The following is a 15,035-nucleotide window of genomic DNA, read 5'->3' on the forward strand; positions in this document are numbered from 1 at the left end:
TGCCTTCAAGAGAGGCAGGGGAAGTGGGGACAATCTCATACTTCATTTCCAACCCTGAGCATTTCAAAGCATAATCAGAATTATACCACTTACCCTCCCCCTTGCTCTTCCCATCGTGCACATGGTTACCTGATCATGGAGAGGCTTCTGCATGAGTGAAGCACAGGAAAAGAAATATCCATCCTAGGCAGACTGGGAACTGAGACCTGAAGTTCAGGCTTCTCTGAGCTTTGTGAAAAGTATTATTATTATTATTATCATTATCACTATTATTATTATTTTTTTTTAAAAAAAGAGAGAGAGACAAACCCTATAAAAACGCATATAAAAAAGAAAGTTTCTAGCCTTAGCCATGAGAGGACATGATGTTACCCATTCAAAGCTGGAATCACTGGCTGAGCTCCTGCAGGGAAACGTGTTCCCTCACTTGTGACAGGTGCTGGAAGGAGGACCCGCTCACCATTCAGGTACTTGACAAGGAAATACCACGTTAATACCTCTCTTATTGTTTTTTGCAGAGCAGTTATCAGCTTTTTGTGGCTGCTGCTCTCCTCTCCTGGTAGCGCAGCCACAGGAAGGGGTCTGGGACCTTGAGAGGTTTGCTGCTTTCCCACTGCAGCAGACCCAGAGCTCTGTGTGGCTTCCTTGAGCCTGTGAAGGGATGAAAACAGCATCCAGCAGACGATTAACCTGCCATGGGAGACGTTTTTCGTGATTGATCAATCGGTACCTCAGGGGGGTCTCTTCCCTGACTCCCAGCCCTTTTTTTGGGGTATTCACACGTGGGCTGCTGCTGAGCAGGAGAACTTCCCAGAGGAGGCAGGGAGAGGAGCTGTGAAAGCAAGAAACACAGAGGGCTGAGATTCACAGGGAAGGGGGCATGAAGGTTTGGGCAGGAAGAAGAAAAAAGGATGGAGGAAATTCCTTCTGGAAATGAGGAGCAAAATTTACAAGAGTTCTGAAACTTTTTTGCATAAGGGAATGCAGTTTCTGATTCATCTGGAAATGAAAATAGCTGAGAGTGTTGCTTTATGTACTCATATTGGGATCTGGAATTTTTCTGGTTACCAGGAGAAAGGCAGGACCTGCTGTGGGGAGATGTAGAACCTGTGCACGAACAGACAGTGTGGGTGCACTGGGTGTGATGGGCAGGGCTCCCATCCAGCATAGAAAAAAACATAGAAAAGAAAATACAACTCTGAGATTGGTCCTAACGTGCTTTTGCTCAGTTAATGAGAATCCAGACTGAACAAGATTGGGCTCTCCTTTAAATGCAGTTCTTTACTGATCCAAGTCCAAGTCTCCATGCCACAAAATCACCTCATTTTTGTCAATCTGTAATGTGACACTTTTTACTTTAGAGTAACAGTTCCTGAACTGGTGGGTCAGAAATCCTGCTCTGGAATTCTCCTGCTCAGTGGAGCAATGGTTTTCCAGAATAACTTGAGGAAGTTACTGATACGCAAACAATGGTTTCTGACATTGAAAAAGAAGCTGATCCCGCAGCATCAAAGTCAAGTGACAAATCCAGATCAAGAATCTGGGTTATGGCTGTTTGGTCTGTGCTTCCCTCGCCCTGTGCAAGTTTTATTCTTCAATATTGAGATTCAGTATGTGAGGGGCAGAATTTTAGACCACCTCAAGATGACTGTGTGTTTTTTGCTACCAGAATGGGGATACCAAGAATGTTCCCTTTCAATTTCCTATTAGTTATCCCATCCTGCCCCAAGCCTGCCAGAGAGCAGGGACAGCACAGCACAAGGTACTTTGCTCTTGGCTTGTGTAGTGGATAACACAGGTGCTAAAAAATGTGTGTTCAGCCTGTAATTACACTTCTGGAAATTTAGTGCTCTATTTATGAAATGCTTTTCCTTAGAATCTTTAAATAATTAGCTAATGAGTCCCAAGTGGAACAATTATCCCATATACCCAGACAGTCGGGATCCTTCATCAGCCAACGTGCATCCAGTGCTCATAAACCATGCTTGTGTTCTAAAGGCAAAGCTGACTGTTCTGTGCTTTCCTCTTGGAGTGTTTCAGGGATTGAATCAAAAGCAGGGACTAGGTGACATTGGTGACAGAGAAACGGACAGGTCCTGTTGCTGTCAGGGCCTGATACAGCTCAGGGAAGCAAGAGTGGACATGCTGTGAATGAGGTGTTTTTGGGAATAACACGAGAATAAAATATTTCAATGCAGTAGAATCAGAAAGAACCAAATTTGATTGCATGAGGACCCAGAGAACCACCAGAGAGATATCTAAATACAACACCGTGACTCTGCCTACATGAAACACCCGACATGGGCAGGAGGATTTTCAGTTTGTTTCTGCCAGGATTTTCCTCCAGTAACCTCTGACTTGACTCTGGGTATTGAGGATGACACTGAACAGTGACTGACTACCTCACATTTATATCCCAGTGGATTTTTTGCTCCAGGGCATAAAGGATATGTCCTGTTAAGTACCTTGAGCAAACGTAATCCGGCCCTGTGGATGGAAAAGGGAGTCTTGACCATCCCACAGGTGTTCATCCAATTTACAGAAATCTCCAGGAACCAGGGTCCATGAGATTTTGAGCAGTTTGTACCATGGGTTTCCCTCACTTGGATACAGAAAGTTTCTCTTCATGCACACAACAATCTTTGCAGGACACTGAATTTATTTTTATGCTATTTGTAGTAGTTACAGAGAACCACTTTAAATCCTGCCCTTCTTGAAAGCCTCTTCAAGGAGACAGTTGACATGCCTCAAACAAACTCTTTTTTCTTGACTAAACAAACAGTTACTTCCACCTTTCCTTACCAGTTGCATTTGCTGACTCTCTTAATTTTCACATTATTTCCCTTGGATCACCTCTTGTTCTTAATTTTGCATAGGCACCCTTAGGAATTGCCTGCTTCTTGCATGTGAGCCCCACACACCCAGAACAGGTCTGAGACTTCCCAGTGCATCATCCAGAGGCACAAATGGACATGAGTTATCCTCCTCCATCCCCTCCATCCTTTCCTCCCTCCTGTGAGTGACCTCTGCAAAATAACCACTGGGTCCCTGGTGAGAGGGAAGGGAGGTGAGTGACCTGCTCTATGGCAGGTCAGTTATCTTTGCCTTCCATGGGAGAAATGAAATTCCTCCCTCAGTTCAGGGTAGAGAAAACAGTGTTTTATGGTTCAAGATAACCTGTGCAACAACTTTAATGCTTTGCTACCTGGCAGGCAAAGTTTACAGTAGGGGAAAAGGTGTTTTTGCTGTGTCTGAAACATTCTGCTGAAGAGATTTCCTTCAAAGACATTTCTTCCCATGTTTTTCTGGTGTGCTGCCTGCTTTAGATGAGAACTGCTCTGCTTCTGGGAGGGCAGATGGGAGTGGAAGCAGGGCACTGTCTCTGCTCTGTGTCCTCTTTGAACAGGGTTGGAGGAATTCCTGCTCTCCTTTGAACAAAGTGCCTGAAGCCTGCACATCTCTTAAGCAGGGCTTGCACAGGGGGGTGGAGAAGATTTTGAGGTGCAGTGAGGGACTGAAAGAACCTGGATAATCACAAGGAAAAATTCTTTCTGATAAAGGTAATTGAAAGAGTTGAAATGCTGTGCTGTAATGAGATCTCCTGTGTTGGCTGCCCACATTGGTAAGTCTGTGCAACCTTGAAAATGAAACCTTGATGGTAATATCTCCCTTTTCTGGAGTTTGGCAGAATGGTCCTTAGTGGGGTGGTGATGAATAATAAATAATGCTGTATGGAGAAAAGGGTCTATTCTGCCTCCACTTGACAGTCAGAACAGCTGCACTTTGCTCTCTGAGCAGTCCTCTTGGTCTTGGTGGACTTTATCCTGGAGGAAAGATGAGAACTCACTTTGTGTTAAGAGAGCAGAGGAAGCAACAGCTTTGATTTTGAATCCTCCTGACTCTGCAGGGACTTTGGGTTTTCTGGCAGTCAGTCCTCTGTTCCCTGCCCTCAGTCCCTTGCTTGAATTTGCTTCCTATGCACTGTTCTTTCTGCTTCTGTGTGACCTGAGCTCTGCCGGCACAAATTTGGAGGCCACAGACTCACTTAAAATGAGTCCAACTGAAAAAAAATCCCCTTTTCATCAGATGATTCACCCAAGTCACTATTATGACTCTGGCACAATTAACTAATGAAGTCTGTGGTGTCTGGGCTAGAAAATGAGGTTGATTTAGGTATGTTTTGCAGGACATCCTCCCAGAGCATCATCTTTACATGCCCACAACAGGCAAAAGGCTTGTTCTCATGTTTAAAGGAAGTGGTGAGGACAGATTTACCCTAGAGAGCTCCAAATGCTGCTGAAGACAGGCTTGGTTCCATCCAAACCTGAGGCACGGAGGATATCTGTCTGTATGTGGATGGTCTGGCTGCTGGTGTGGTTGATACCTCCTGTTATGTGGGTGTAACAGCAGTTCAGTTCTCCCTCCTCAGGAGGATGTGGGCTTTATTTCCTCTAGCTCTCACTGGCATTGTTTTCTTCTCCTCCCCACCACCCCCAGTTCCTGTTGAGATTTTGAAATATTCCTGTGGAAAGGCCTGACTAGGGGTGTCAGACTGAGCTGCTGCCAGCAGAGACTGATGTCGTAAATGGGACGTGATGTCATAAAAAAACAGTTCAAAAATTGCCCAGGAAGTGTGCAAGGAGTCTGCTGGGGTCTGACAGGGCTGGGCACTGCTGCAGTGACCCTGGGGGTTTTTGGACACCTGCCTGGATGGTTTTTGTGTGGCCCAAAGAGCCTTCTCACTTCACTTTGCCCTGGGGAGCTCGATGTGACCAGACCTCCATCTCTCAGAGATTCCTGCAGGGAAGCAGAAGAGTTGATGTCAGCTCTGGAAGTAAAGGGAAGAGAGAATGGGCCCAATAGAAGTTTTATTTTCTTGCACTGTGAACTTAGTCTTGTGCTACCTTCCAGTACCTGAAAGGAACCTGCAGAAAAGGTGGAGAGGGACTCTTTACAAGTGCATGAAGTGACAGCACGGGGGGTAAAGGGTTTAAACTAATAGAGAGTAGGTTTAGACTGGATATTAGGAAAAATCCTTTACTGTGAGGGCGGTGAGGCCCTGGCACAGGGTGCCCAGTGAGGCTGTGGCTGCTCCATCCCTGAAAATGTCCAAGACCACGTTGGACAGGGCTTGGAGCCACCTGGGGTGGTGGAAGGTGTGTTATTCCATGGCAGGGGCTGGAATGGGATGGGTTTTAAGGTCCTGTCCAACCCAAACCCTTCTGTGATCCTGTGATGGCACAACACGGGTAACTTTGTGTCCTCTCTCAGTTTGCACAGCGCCTTCCTACCTGGTGTAACCCTTGGTGTAAGGATTGGCAGAAGCGAGGCCTTTAAATGCCTGACACATCCCCGCGGGATGTTTTCCAGCTGGAAAACCCCCGGGGTGTCTCAGAGCTGCAGGGAGCGGTGTGTGAGGTGAGGTTAATTAGCTGTGGAACACCTCGGCCGAGCTGGGTTCAGTGACACTGGAAGCCCTCAGATGGAGCCGCAGTTACGGAGTTGATGCAGATTCCTGGGTGAGGGTTGAGGGAACAAACCCGGGATTTGGACGCGTCCTTTCCCTGTTTCCGCGCATTGCTGGGCGGACACGAGGTCCCTGGAGACACGGCGGTCACCGTGAGGGGACCCCGCGCTCCGAGGGCAGGCTGGTGGCACGAACCCTGCGACAGCGGCGCCTTAATGCCATTAACGACAGGCGCTAATTGTCCCGGCACAGAGCTGAGGGCCGCGCTCCCCGAGGCGGGATGAGGGGCGGGATGAGGGGCTTGGGGACACTTTTGGGTGGTATTCCCGATGAGATTTCCAATGAGGTTTCCGATGAGGTTCCCGAGCGCTGCCAGGAGCCGGGAATGGGCACGGAGCCGCCAGGGGGCAGCACCGCCCCGATGGAGCCTCGGGAAGCGCCGGGAGCGGCGCCGAGCCCCGACGGGGACATCGGTCACCTGTATCACTGCAGGGACATCAATCATCTATATCCCGACAGGGACATCGGTCACCTGTATCCCGACATCGGTCACCTGTAACACTGCAGGGACATCAGTCATCTATATCCCGACAGGGACATCGGTCACCTGTATCCCGACATCGGTCACCTGTATCCCGACATCAGCCACCTGTATCACTGCAGGGACATCAATAATCTATATCCCGACAGGGACATCGGTCACCTGTATCCCGACATCGGTCACCTGTACCCCGACATCAGCCACCTGTATCACTACAGGGACACCAGTCACCTGTATCCTGGCAGGAACATCAATCACCTATATCCCGACAGGAACATCAGTCACCTGTATCCCAACAGGGACACCAGTCACCTGTATGGTGACATCAGCCACCTGTATCCCAACAGGGACACCACTCACCTATATCCCAACAGGGACATCAGGTCACCTGTATCCCAACAGGGACACCACTCACCTGTATCCTGACAGGAACAGTGATCTGACAGGGACACCAGTCACCTGCAGCCCCTGCACCCCGGCAGGGACATCACTCGCCTGTATCATGACAGGAACAGTCACCTCCTGCAGCCCTGGAACTTCCCCAGGCCATGGGGCACAGTCAGGGATGGTTTGGGCTGGAAGGGACCTTAAAGACCATCCCACTCCATGCCCTGTGACAACTTCCACTAGCCCAGGTTACTCCAAGTCCCGTCCAACCTGTCCTTGGACACTGCCAGGGATGGAGCAGCCACAGCTTCCCTGGACACCTTGTGCCAGGGCCTCCCCACCTTCACAGGGAAAAACTTTTATATAACATCCAAAATAAATCTCTCCTCTTTTCATTTAAATCTGACCCCCCTTGTCCTGTCAATACCTGCCTGGGTAAAAACCTGCTCTTCTTCTTTTTGTACACCCCCTTCATGTACTGCCACTGAATACATACCCTATGTAAAAAGTTGCTTTTCCTCTTTTTTATACACCCCTTTTATGTACTGTCACTGAATACTTACTGTGTATAGTGATTTAGCCCCAAAATTGGGCTCTGGGTTGGTCAGCCGGTGTGTGGGTGTTTGCTTTAGCTCTCTCTCTTTTGTCTCTAGTTCCCCTCAAATAGCAGCAGTTTTCAAATACACACAGGGACCTGACCAGATCGTTCCCCCCCTTGTCTAAGAAATGTCAGATATTGCTCTATTTTCCCTTTTCTCTTTATTCTGCATGAGATAAGGGTTGGGCCAGGTTGACAGTGGGGTTAAAGTCAGGCTGGAAAACCCCCTGAATTGGCCCCCAAATTTCTTTCCTTCTCACCCCTTGCTTTACAGAAGAGGAGTCTTTAAGAGATGCACAGTTGTATTTTAAGTGAGGAATTGTTTAGAATGGAGAAATTAAGGCCTTTTAAATATTTAATGAAAGGAGGTTGTCTAAATTATTTAATAGCTTATTATAAAAGATGGCACAAAATGGTTTAGTAATTTATTCTTTGCAGAAAGTAGCTGTAAAAAGCATTTTACAACATGTAAATATTGGTAGGAAATGCACCTAATTTAAAATGTTATCTTACTCCATCTGTCAGAGGAATTATACCGTGTCTATACAGTTTTCAAATAACTTTAGACCTCCATTGTTTCTGTTTTTGAAACACTTCCCTGGCACAGGGAAATGCTGTTTATGCCCATTTTCCTAGAGTGCAGAGGCACTGAGAGCAGACTGTGCTGGGACTGAGGCGCAGCAGACCTGACCATTGCAGTTCCCTCCAGATCCCAGAACTCATAATCTTCATTTGCCCTAAATACTGACCCAGGGGAGTGGTGTAGCCTCTGGGGAACTCCTGTGCAAAGCAGGTGTTGCTTATGGCCAGTCCATGCATAAATACTGGAAGTGGAGCTCTTCTCCACTTCTTTTCTGTATCTTGGCTGGAGATGGAGGTGGCGCTCAGCTGCTCACTGCTCAGAGCTCATTGGATAAAAATAAACAAGCAGCTCTGTTTCCCGAAGTAATGTGTCACCCTGAGACAAGACAGGGGCCAGGAGTTAGACCCACTGTCCACAAAACACACACAAAACATTCTTTTGCCATAAAAAGCCTGGAATTCCTTTTACAGTTATTAACCAGGTGAGCCTCTTGTTTCTGTTCTTATCTATCTCCTTTATTGACATAAACCAGCTGAAGCTGGTTTCAGGAGTTTGCCTTAATCTCCCCTAATACAACTCTATTTTTTAAAGAAATATCACTGCCTGGAAGGCATCAGAGAGCCTGGAGATATGCAGGTGGAGGTATCATCTGTCACTTTCTCTGCATCCACTTAATTAGAATGAGTTGGACTAATCAATACTCCCTTGCCTTTAACCAGTGTTTAACATGTGTTTACAGAGCAGGTTACACTGATGTTTGTGTTTACCTGCAGATGCATCTGCACGGGGTTTTATTTTCCTCTCTAATAAAAATTATGGAACAGATAAGCACTAAAACCCAAGTTAGTGTATTGCAGTATTGATTTCTACAAGAGCACTGTAAGAATATATTTATCTACCTGTCCTGTTACGAAATGGGTAAAAATGTACCACATAACCATTTCAGTCAGTCAATGCTGTATTGAAAATCCTGTTCGTTTGCTTCTTCTTAACAGGCCTTTTGAGGCACACTATTGTTTTATTTTTATTTTTAATCTTTTATTTTATGTGTATTTGTGGAAGAAAGGATTAATACAGGATGGTAGTGCTTTTTCTTAAGACAACTCGTTGCCCACATTTTGTTTTGATTTCCACTGCTGATCTGATAAAACTGCTGATTTTGGCTCATCCTGGAACTCCACCTTGGAAAGCGAAGAGAGTAAAATGTGATTAATTATGGATTGCTGGCCTGGCACCTCTTTAATTCCAGCAATTACTCCGTTTTCTCATGGCATTCTGAAGAAAAAAGAGCTGTTAAGGCCAGGTTGGATGAGGCTTTGAGCAACCTGGTGCAGTGGGTGTGTCCTTGCTCATGGTTTGGAACAAGATGAGCTTTGAGGTCCCTTCCAACCTGTGACTGGGAGGTTCTGTGATTCTATGAGTGTGTTGAGTTGCTGAAAGGTGTCTGCCTATGTGCTTTATGACCCCAGACATGCTCTGCCCTCCAGTGTCGTGCTGTAATTCTGTGCTTCTTAAAAGCAGATTTCTAACTGATCAAAGGAGGAGTGAAATGGAAAAAATGGTGGATAAGATGAGGAAAGGTTGTTGTGATCGCTGTGCAGGTGAAAACCACATTATTATTTACTCTCACAAATTGCTCTGTGTGGTGTTTTCAATAGCAGGAGGCCAAGTTGTGCCCAGGGATGGAAGTGAGAGAACAAATACAAACAGCAAAAGCAAAGAGGCCTGAATGTCTATAAAATGGAGTGTTTGAGCTCCTTGTTCTGCAGAACTTGTGCCAGTGCTGCTGTAGAAGTGTTCCCATGTGGAGATTTCCATGTGTAACTCCTGTGTGTAGGTGGGCTGGGTGTGAGCTGATGCTGGGAGCGAGGGGAGGCAGCAGGGTCAGAGGGTGCAGTGATACAGAGTCCCAGACACACTCCTGTGGATGTGACCCTCTGCTGCTGAGGCAAGCTCCAGGGCCTGGGCCAAATCTTTATGGAGACAATGACAGATTTTCCCCACTATCTTTAGTAATCTCTGCTTCAAACTGTTGGAGGCTTCGTGGAACCATGTGGAAATGTGTTTGCACTATGGTGCAGTCTTAGACCTTACAGTTTTCCCAGCAGCTGGGTGGTGAGAGGGCATGTGAGTGAGCTGCACACATTCGGTTTGCAGCCGCTAGTACAGCAAACTTTGCCTTTGGTGAATGCAGAGATGCCTCAGAGCTGCCTCACCACAGCTCCTCTGTGTTCTCAGAGAGAAATGAGAAATACAACTGCTGCCTTCTGCCCCGGATTGCACTGTAGATGGCACTGTGAAACTAAGATTTTGGTAACAAAGATGTGTTTTACAGCACCTTTCCAGACGTTAATTGCAGTGTAATGTGGCTTGCTTTCTAGGTCCCCGAAGTGAAGGGAAAATTCTGAGATGCAGAAAGGCTTGTTTGCTGCCGCAAATGGGAATCTGGAATAACTATGAAAAACACACTGAAATAATTGTGTTTGACTGGAACAAAATTCTTGCAAAGTCCCCAAGGTAAGAGCACTTTTTTATCTTTCAAATGACACTGGAGATTGGCTGTTCTGGTTAGCAACAATATCCACTTGAATCCAATAGAGGATGAAGGCTTGACATTTCTGAAAGCGGCAGCCCAGTGATGCTGAAGGGCTCAGCACCCCTTGCTGCATCTGTCTGCCAAATTCCATTTTTTCTCTGCCTTTTCAAAGATCCTCTTGTGTTTCTTTATGTTAGCAGGCTGAAAACTTGTGTCCTGTCTACCTGCAAGGCAGACTGAAGCCTGCAGATGTGTCATTTGGATGATACTGGATGCTTTTAGCAGCCTTTCAGTTCTGTTATGACTAAGTGGATGCTTTGTAGTGATACGCTTATTCTTGGGCTTGAACATTCTTACACAGGGGTTAGGTCACCCTGTTAACCTGATGAGCCCTGATTTCACATTCCTTGTTCAGTGTCTCAAAAGAGTCAAATTCAGCTGGGGAAAACTTTGGAAAACAGGTCAGAGCATGACCATTTCCACTGAGAGGAGTTTTGCTGCAGCACTGGGAATGGTGGGAACACCTGGGTCCACTACAGTGCTGGATCAGCAGCTGTTGAGCTTATGATGCATGATTTGGGACCTGTCCTTCATCACACCCACAGATCTACCTTCCACCCACTCCCACCAGAAATGACATGTTCAGAATGCCTGAGCTGGGGTGTTTAATTCCATAGGCTAAATCCAGGAAACCTGAGGGAAGGTTTCTGTCTTCATGATATCAGAGTGACACCAGAGCTGGGGTATCCACTGACGCTTGGATCAGGTCTGAGTGTTCATTTAGAGCAACAGAAGGATGGGATTGGAAGCTGAGCAGATGATGGCATCCTATTCAGTGATGACTGGTGCATGAGCTGTAACTTGTGTGTTTCTCATGAAGAGGCCAAGGAAACTAAGGTTAAATTCAGCTCATTCCTAAAAGAGAAAAGAAAAATAAAGAAAGAGGTTCAATCAACTGGGAAAGATTTGGATGACCAAATTCTGAAACGGTACACTGATTTCAGAACTTACTAGACAGTGTTCTTAGGCTAATACTGGATCAACAGCAATAGTGATACTTATGCTGCATTCACAGTGCCTCAATCCCATAAGCTGCAGTGACACTATGAGGTTCAGCTGGGTGCAAGAGGTGAGTTAGGTTCAGCTGCTCTGAATTATTCTGGGAGTTCTCCACAAGAGGGTACTCATAGGGTAGGTGAGGAGCAGTGATGTGTTTATCTTCTGGAGTTGATTCACACTCACAGAAATCTCCTGTATAGCGCTGTAAAAGGCCAACAGAGTGTTTGTTCCTGTATTCGGGGTGGAAACATATTGGGCTCAAAACAGAGCATCTTCTTAAAGCCAGAAAAAGGTACCATTTTGCCAAATGAGTGTTTAAAGTGTGGCTTCTTTATGTGTAATTTTCACTCTCTGAAATCTATAGACATGGTGAGCTGGTTTTTTTCCACAATATTTATATAATTTTAAAAATAATTGTATGCTGAAGTTGCTGGTGTTTGCACTGATGTATTTCTTTCTGAAGTGTAAACCAGTATTTGTTGCTAAAATATATTTACATGCAGCAGGCTTCTGGTCTCTTAACTTCTGATATTAATAAATGCATTTTTTATTTGTTTGGGTTTTATCAACATTTACAATTAGAGAAAAAATATTGCTTTGCAAAGTGTGAAAGGGGAATTGTTTAAGCAATTTTAAATGAGGAAACATTGCCTCCGTTTTGGTTTAATTGGTAGATGTTTTTCAAATTCAGACAACATCCAAGTGTGTCACTTGGTTGTGACAGTAGAGCTGTCTAAGGCACGTGTTGCTTGGGATATTTTTTTTTTTTTAATAAACGTTTCTTTTCAGCACTTGAATATTGGATTAGCTGAATAGTCTTAGGTATTCTTGAGATCTACAGATGACTTTTTTAGAAAGTACTTGGAAGACTCAGAACTGAAATCTGCAGAGGGAAAGTGTTTCCCAAAGGACTTTTTGGTGCAAATAAACTTGTGTTCGGCTTGCCCAAATCCCAGCCTGCTGATTAACTGCAGACTAACGTCACTGCCATGAAAACAGTATTTGGTTCAATTTATGCAAATCCATAAATTGCCTTTAATTAATTAGATGTATTCCTGCTTGCAGAATTTGCTGAAAGTGTGGAACACGGTATCTAAGGGTTCAACTACATAACACCCATTTATGTATCATGCAAGCAATAAATCATCATAACCGAGTTTAAAAAGCTGATTAGATTCCCTTTCTATATGATGAATGGCATAACATAAGCTATTGAGGGATTTAATTGTAGATATTTGCAGAATAATTACAGAGGATTTTGAATCTAAGTTCTAAGAAAGACATGAGTAAGAGTAACAGCACCTTCTTTAGAGCAAATGTTTTTTGAAATGCAGTTTCCAACACCCTGGTAGAGAAGTGAGTCCTTGCATGTTTGACTGAGGTGCTGCTTCATGAGTGTTTTGCCCTCAGCAAACTGGCTGATCTCCAGGAAATCTCCCAAATGTTGTGTGTTTGGGAGACCCAGCCAAGTCCTGTGCATGGTTACAGAGGACTTGGTAGCTTTAGTAAATATGTCCTGAGAAGTGTTAAGTAAAAATGACATTTTTTTTCTATCATTCGGGGAGATGCAGTTTAAAAATAGTAGCACACCTCATAAACATGTGTTTTTAAATTTGAACGTGCTTGGGTCTTGATAAAAGACAAAAGAACCCCTCCCTTATCTGACATTCATAGAACTCATAATGTGTTATTATAAACATGTACTTGTGAGTAATGTGATGTGTGATAGACATTGCTTCTAATTATAAAATATCCTTAACAAAGCATTGATCCCAGCCAAATAATGAATATGATTTTGTGAGTGTTGCCTTGCAATAAGCCACATTAGTTATTCTTCAGCTCCTTTTGGCTTTTCCTTCCCCACATCATTTTTATGTTATTCCCTACTCGCGTTGTTCTTTCACTCAACTGCTTCCTTTTCTGCCTCCAGGATGAGATTCTGTGCCAAATCAATGCTTCTGTCTGACTGGCTCTTTCTGGTCTATGTGTTAATGGTCTGCTGTAAATTGTTGTCCGCCTCTAGTCACCATCCCCGGGGGCACACAGGTAGGAGCTTTTAAACTCATTATGTGCTACTGAGACCAATTAATACCACTTGCAGCATGTTAGAGCCCACTTTCTAGCAATGGATAATTGATGAGGCTGTTGACAGCATGTTATAATCAGTGCAATAGGTTAAAAATACACCGCCAACAAGGAAAAAAAAGAGTTATTGTAATTTTTTGTGTTTTTTTTTTTTCTAGTTATTTATGTACTGAAGCTCAGCAGGAGGTTTTTGGAGTGACTTCATGACTGCTAGGACTCTGGGATTTGTTTGTGTAATTTTGCTTTATCCTTATCCAAAGACATTCTGAGAAGTATCTTTACCTTCACCCTCTTAATCCTGTTGTTATCAACTGACTTTACAGCAGTATCTTTTGCTCTGGTGGGCAATAAATCGAAGCCCTCAGACTCATGTTAGCCAGTTCTTTCACTGACTGACACAAATTCTGACCTGTGCTTAGATCAGCCTGTGATACTCTCCTTCTTTCCCTAACTGGCATAGTGAGGAAACTAAAGCCTTGCATTTTGGGAGAATTTTCCCTATTGCAGTAGGGAAATACCTACTAGGCACAATATGTTATCATATTATAAATGTCAGAAAAAGCTCAGAACAAGCTGGATTGACTTTCAGGCTGGATTTTTGTAGCAACATCTCTGGTAGGAGCATGCAGACTTCAGCTTGAAAGCAGAAAGAGATAAAGATGTACTAGTGCTAATGCAAAGGTATTTGTGGAAGGCCTAAATAAAATGGGATAGCTGTGCTAAGACTGTGCCAGCTTTGGTCCCACTAGAGAGAGGGGCAGTGTTGGAACCCTGGGTACTCAGAATTTTAGGCTTTCTGTGCTGACAGGCACTGACCCTCAAGAAAACATTGCATTTGACCTGAGGCTGTGGAAGAGGCTTCCAAAACTGAGTGATAATGCTGGGAATATGGGTGTGTAGTTTGAATAGAAGTGTGTAATATCACAGGGTGGGAAACTTAGAGTTTAAGATTTTAGTATATAGTAATATATATAAAGCAAGATGGAAGATTTTGGGCGTAGGCTGAGTACTGGTCTTCTTTGTGGTTTCGGGTGGTTTTTTGCAATTGGATAGAAAAAAAATCTACATTGTGGACCGCAGGTGGTTGGTTATTGGGTTAAAAGTAAAAATAATTTAAGTGTCATCCCATAACTGGTCCATTTGTGCTTAAAATACCTTGGAAAGAGATAGAGAGTCAGCTATTTTCTACTTTGTTAGCTAGAACTAACAAAGTTCTAGTCTCAACTTATGAGACTGTGCTATAGATAAGAATTAATGAACAACTGAGTCGAAACACAAAAACTGTGCCTCTTGAGCATTTAATCCCGGCCCTAACAGAAAAAAAGGAGATGACAACCCCACAGGGCAAGGTAACAAAATACCCCCTGTCAATGCTGCTTTTCAGGAGAGGCCAAAATCGTGGCTGCAAGCTCCACAATGGCTCTGCGTTCTCAGCACCATGGTCAGCTCCCTGCTGGCTCGGGGGTTTCTGCAAATGTTGCTCATTGTGATGTGGCCCTATTCCTAAATTAGGTGTCAGTCCTCAAATCTATATACCATGCTCTTAGCTCTGAGCCAGACTCTTGTGGGTCCAGGTCTAATGTTAGCATCCACTCCTCTCAGGGCTGGGAAGTGAGGATGCATTTGGTAGAGGCTCCATCCTCCAGAAGAGACAAACTATTGATCCCTTCCCTGGCTGCTTCCAGTGGTTGTCTAGGTAGGAGCTGAAGGCTCCTCCTGTGCTCACCAAAATATCTTCAGAACTGGCAAGCAGGACTGACTGACCTGCACGTAGCTGCT

General features: G+C 44.7%; 1 protein-coding gene and 1 long non-coding RNA gene across 2 annotated transcripts in view; one reads left to right on the plus strand and one right to left on the minus strand.

Moving 5' to 3' along the window:
• LOC136366265 (uncharacterized) overlaps positions 1-15,035 on the minus strand; it is a 302,489-nt gene that overhangs the window by 208,997 nt on the left and 78,457 nt on the right. The window lies entirely within an intron of this gene.
• Positions 9,997-15,035, plus strand: part of LOC136366159 (chemokine-like protein TAFA-4) — a 41,731-nt gene continuing 36,692 nt past the window's right edge. The window contains exons 1-2 of the mRNA XM_066327069.1: positions 9,997-10,093; positions 13,102-13,217. Coding sequence (XP_066183166.1) covers positions 10,014-10,093; positions 13,102-13,217 — 196 coding nt within the window. The 5' untranslated portion in view covers positions 9,997-10,013. The remainder of the gene's footprint in view (positions 10,094-13,101; positions 13,218-15,035) is intronic.

This window comes from Sylvia atricapilla, chromosome 11, assembly GCF_009819655.1.
Source record: "Sylvia atricapilla isolate bSylAtr1 chromosome 11, bSylAtr1.pri, whole genome shotgun sequence".
Classification (NCBI taxonomy): Eukaryota; Metazoa; Chordata; class Aves; order Passeriformes; family Sylviidae; genus Sylvia; species Sylvia atricapilla.